Below are 5,000 nucleotides of genomic sequence, written 5' to 3'. Positions count from 1 at the left end.
GGTAGGTCGGTAGCATAGACTGTAAAACAAAATAGATCGGTAGGTCGGTAGTTGTAGACCGCATGAATGGTCGATAAATGAAACGCCTGCATTAAACACTACGCCAATAACCAGTCACTTCCCAGGGATATCGGTGAACATTTGAGAAAGACCTTAGTTTGTCATCTAACGTCCATGATCAGTCATACTGATAACGTTATTTTTCAAGCTGACGCAAGTTAATAACATTCACACCGCATATTTAAATGTGTAGTTAACATTAGGTAGGCTGTAAAGTTTATTGCACACACATATTTAATTAATTGGTATTACTAGTGGTGTTGAGTGCCTGATTAGATGCTTTGTAATGTTGTAAAATTGTCTGACTAACTTTATTGTAACTTTCCTTTTTGCAGGTAAGATATGGGTGATGGCTGAATGTACTGGAGGTGGCGGCAAGGTGGTCTCCATGATCTACATTAGTCTGCAAGCAAGGGAATGCCTACGTGAAGTGGTTTGGCTGGAGTGGTCTGAGGTGGCATGTCCTCCCCCTTTCTCCAAGTCCCCTGACATCCATCTCCCTGACATCATCACCCACCGTCACTGGATCAACATGAAGCCCCTTATACATGGGACATGGCACAGCACCACTACGTTCTGAAAACACATGACTTTCAATAACTTGCGTGGCACCAAGAAAAGTCTGCCGCTGCTCTGAACCTTCTGTTAATGTGACATCATTCATACTTGAGTCTGTACACATCCCTTTGTTTCTATTTTCTTTATTGATGTCACCCAAACTTCAACTTTCTGTATGCCCTGAATTCACACAAATTGTAAATTGCAATGCTATTTAACCAGTGGTGTAGTCTAGTTAGTTAGTTGTAGTGGTGGGTATACTGTGAGCAACCCCAAATGTTATTAAATACGTATCCTTGCCTATTTTAAATGGGTATACTGAGATGATTATGCTTTTTAAATGGGTTTACTGTGTAGTCCTGTGTATCACGTAGACTATACCATACCACGGTCATTTAACTGCCTTGGTATTTAAGTCAGAGGCCATTGCTTAGTATTTAACTGTAGCCTACACAAAGATGTAGACGTTACTAAAATAATAATTATTTGTTGATACTAAATCAATATTGAATGTTTTTTTTTAATTTCTTTTGTGTGATATATCATTCAGAATGCTGTAACATGACTGGTCTTCAATCAGCCAAAGAGGACACATCGTAACTCCTCTCCTAGTTACTCTCCATTGGCTCCCTACAGTAGCCAGAATTAAATTTAAATCTCTCACTTTGGCCTATAGGACACTGACTGGATCTGCTCCTTGTTATTTTAATTCAATGATCAAGATATACATCCCCAACCGCCTACTGCGGTCTTCTGATGAGCTTCAGTCTTAAACGCTAGGTCAAATTCAAGACTCTTTTCCTCAGTGGTTCCATGTTGGTGGAATGAGTTGCCCAGTGCTCTTCGTTCTTGTCTTTTAAGCACTTCTTATACATTATGGTTTGATTTTTTTTTTTGATTTTTTTATTATAGATATTCTCTTTAATGTAGTCTTACCATGTTTTTGATATTATTGATTGAATGGGCATTATTATTTATTATTGCTTTCCCCCCTCATTGTTTATTTCATTAGGCTATTGATTGATCCCTGTTTTAAGTATTATATTGTTTTGTATTTGTTAAGGGTAACCATAACCATCATCATCATAATGTGGTATTTTCTTATGCACTTGAAACAAAGAATAAAAATGTTTCTTTAAACATAGTACCACTTTAAACACATCACACACTGAACAGCAAAGTAGCTTCCTGATTATGTGTAAAATGTTTACAGAGTATCCTGATGTAGTAGGTCCATGTTCTCATATTTTTACAGCTGACATGAAGGCTGCAGCATTACATTTTTTATTTATAATGGAGCACCCTCTCTGGTGAAAGACTAGCAAGCCTGTGGTAGAGGCATACGATTACAGACATATTGAGAGAGCCTATCAATGAGTTGTCACAGTTTTCAATTTAGACGTATTATTTTGAAATGGGATACGTCTATGGGAGGGATTTTACATCACTGGGAATACCTGATCAAATCATACCAATGCAAAATGCTTCTCCAGCAGTGCAATCGCAGGTAACAACGATACCTTAACTCAGCATTTTCAGATACGCTGTTATGAGCATACTAAGCAAATTGTCAATTTGTAACTTTGAATCCTACCTCACGTTAAGCTATGGTCCAATAATGTGTTCACTAAAAACACAAGTAAAGTTATTTGTCGGGCTGATTCATAAATGGGCATACCGAGGTTGTCGACCCTAGCAGGCTAGGTGGCGTTTATTGCCATTCGCAAAACTAAGCAAGAGTTAACGTTAATGAAACTTAACATCGCCTTCTCCAGTGACAAAGTGTATTCAAATGAAGTTGCAAACGATGATGGCGGCAATCACTGGTTCACGTTAAACCATTTGAAACAAGTAGGACTGTAAATTATGGGGACTATGGCTAACGTCACTTGGGATCAATATAGCAGAGCCCTTTTACTTTACCTATCAACTGGCTAATGCTAGCATGATGTAGCATGCTATGAGCTAATATACTTAGCATCTACGAAAAAGAACAGCACATATCTTTTTCACAAAGAATCTGTAACAACTAACAACGATGTCTCTTACAAACAACTACACAATGTATGACTATCAATATGTATTTAGTCAGACTGTGATAAGATATAGCCTAATGATAATGACAGCAACACTTATTTAGGTTAGATTATGTGTCGAAATCAGGTGTCGTTAAAATAAGTGAGCGATGGCGTGGTAGTGTCTGCAGCCTAGACGGTAAAACATAATGGACAAAGCGTCGTGTCTGCAGCCAGCCAGCTGTCAATCATAGGTGTAAACACGCCCTTTTTAGATTTGTTAATATAACATAAAAAAAAAATATTTCAGCAAGAAAAGAAAAATTGTGTGTATTGAAGCATCTTGAAAACTATTTTTTCGAATAAAAAGTTGTTGATACAAAAATAGTTTTAGGTGAGAAAAGTGACACGGAAAGTTGGCTACTTGGCCATTGAAATACATGGGGATGGGCGGAGTTACACATTGTACTGCAGCCAGCCACCAGGGGGCTCTGGACTAACGCTCACATCACTCTTAACAGACGGCACACTGTCCAGTTCTATATATACAGTCTATGGATGAAACACTTGCGCTCTATATAGACATTATAATGGATGTATAAAACACATGGATGAAACACTTGCGCTCTATATAGACGTTAAAATGGATGTATAAAACACATGGATGAAACACTTGCGCTCTATATAGACGTTATAATGGATGTATAAAACACATGGATGAAACACTTGCGCTCTATATAGACGTTATAATGGATGTATAAAACACATGGATGAAACACTTGCGCTCTAGATCAGAATGGGAGGTGGATGTATAAAACACATGGATGAAACACTTGCGCTCTATATAGACGTTATAATGGATGTATAAAACACATGGATGAAACACTTGCGCTCTAGATCAGAATGGGAGGTGGAGAGAAGAAGAGGAGGAGACCAAGAGATGAGAGGAGGAGGGGGAGAAGAGGAAGGGGGGAAGAGGAAGAAAGGTGGAGAACAGGAAGAGGAGGACAGGAGGAGAGAGAGTGAGGATGGAGAGGAGAGGAGGAGAGGAGAGAGAAAGGAAAGAAAACAGTGAGAGGAGAGGAATAGAGGGAAACAGGGGGAGAGGAAGATACAAAGAATGAAGGAAAGAGAGAGAAGGAAGAAAGGTGGACAGAAGCATGATTTCTTGGCTCTATCAACAACTCACTTGAAGTTGTTACTATTGGCCTTGGGCAGTTTCTCACAGGCAGACAGCAAAGCCTGCAGCCTCTTATCCTGGTCTTGGATGCTAGAGAGAGAGAGAAAGAGAGAGAGAGACAGAGAGAGAGAGAGAGAGATAGAGAGTGTGAGAGACAGAGAGAGGGGGGTAACATAACTGAAACTGACAATCTTGAGATATGTTGCATCACATACTGTACAGATTTTTAATGAGTATTATTTGTAGCTGAAGTTCATGCCCCAATCTGTGTTAGTTTTGCATTAACAAATGCCATTGCTAACAAAAACAAAATGTGATGGTCAGACGTTTTGTCAGACGGGCTGATACACTTCGCTATTCTATTGAGTGTCTATGTGAGTGGGAAAGCCATACTAACTTGGACGCCTGAATCCATTCCTCATAGAGTTCAAAGGTCATCAGTGGCTCTGGCAGCTCTCTGAGGTATGATTTTAGAGCACCTTTGAGATAAACAAACAAATAAACAAAGTGAGATAAACAAACAAAGCCTGTTTGTGGTGCGGGGCGCCAACACTACCACTATGTTAAGACTACCCCAAAATACATATTTGTTGTTATGTACACAAATAAATAAACACCAAGAAATACACAAGCATAAACAGGCATCATTAACAGCAACATCACAAATAAGTTGAAGAAAAAGGTTGTGGCTGATTCTCCTGCAATCGAGGTTGGCAGTGACAAACTTGGCGTCAACAACACCAGAACAGAATATCTAAGCTAATAAAATGGAGACTTGTAACGCCTCCAAATGACCAATACTGGCCAATGCTTTTTAGGGCAAAGCATAAAAGCTTCCGGTAAAAGACCATTACAGAGACATTATAATGAGCCCTACAAGCATTGTCATTAATGACAACACTAATTCTGGTCTGGAATTAAAACCCCCAACAGCTGTGTCATAATAAAAGCCCTCTGAAGAGGGGGGTGGATACTGGGTCACATATCAGTGACGAATGAGTCAGAAGACAGAAAAAAAAAAAAAAAAAAAAAAAAAAAAAAGAAAACACAAGATACTGTAAGAGTTGCCCCAATTGTGCCAGATCTGTCACAATGCTGTTTTTGAATCGGAGTCACTGATGTGCTGGTGATGTTTGTGCCAAACTCCATCCCTAACAGTAGCTCTCATTGTGTCAGCGATTAGCCGT

General features: G+C 39.2%; 1 protein-coding gene across 2 annotated transcripts in view; it reads right to left on the bottom strand.

The window, feature by feature from the left end:
• The window catches only part of LOC125287747 (rho GTPase-activating protein 44-like), an 85,847-nt gene that overhangs the window by 16,360 nt on the left and 64,487 nt on the right, over positions 1-5,000 (bottom strand). For both annotated transcript variants that reach the window (XM_048233747.1, XM_048233748.1), the window contains exons 12-13: positions 4,211-4,292; positions 3,823-3,903 (exon numbers count right to left, since the gene is read on the bottom strand). In XM_048233747.1, coding sequence (XP_048089704.1) covers positions 3,823-3,903; positions 4,211-4,292 — 163 coding nt within the window. The remainder of the gene's footprint in view (positions 1-3,822; positions 3,904-4,210; positions 4,293-5,000) is intronic.

The sequence above is a fragment of the Alosa alosa genome, chromosome 22 (assembly GCF_017589495.1).
Source record: "Alosa alosa isolate M-15738 ecotype Scorff River chromosome 22, AALO_Geno_1.1, whole genome shotgun sequence".
NCBI classification, from domain to species: Eukaryota; Metazoa; Chordata; class Actinopteri; order Clupeiformes; family Clupeidae; genus Alosa; species Alosa alosa.
This window is presented reverse-complemented; position numbering and strand designations above follow the sequence as displayed.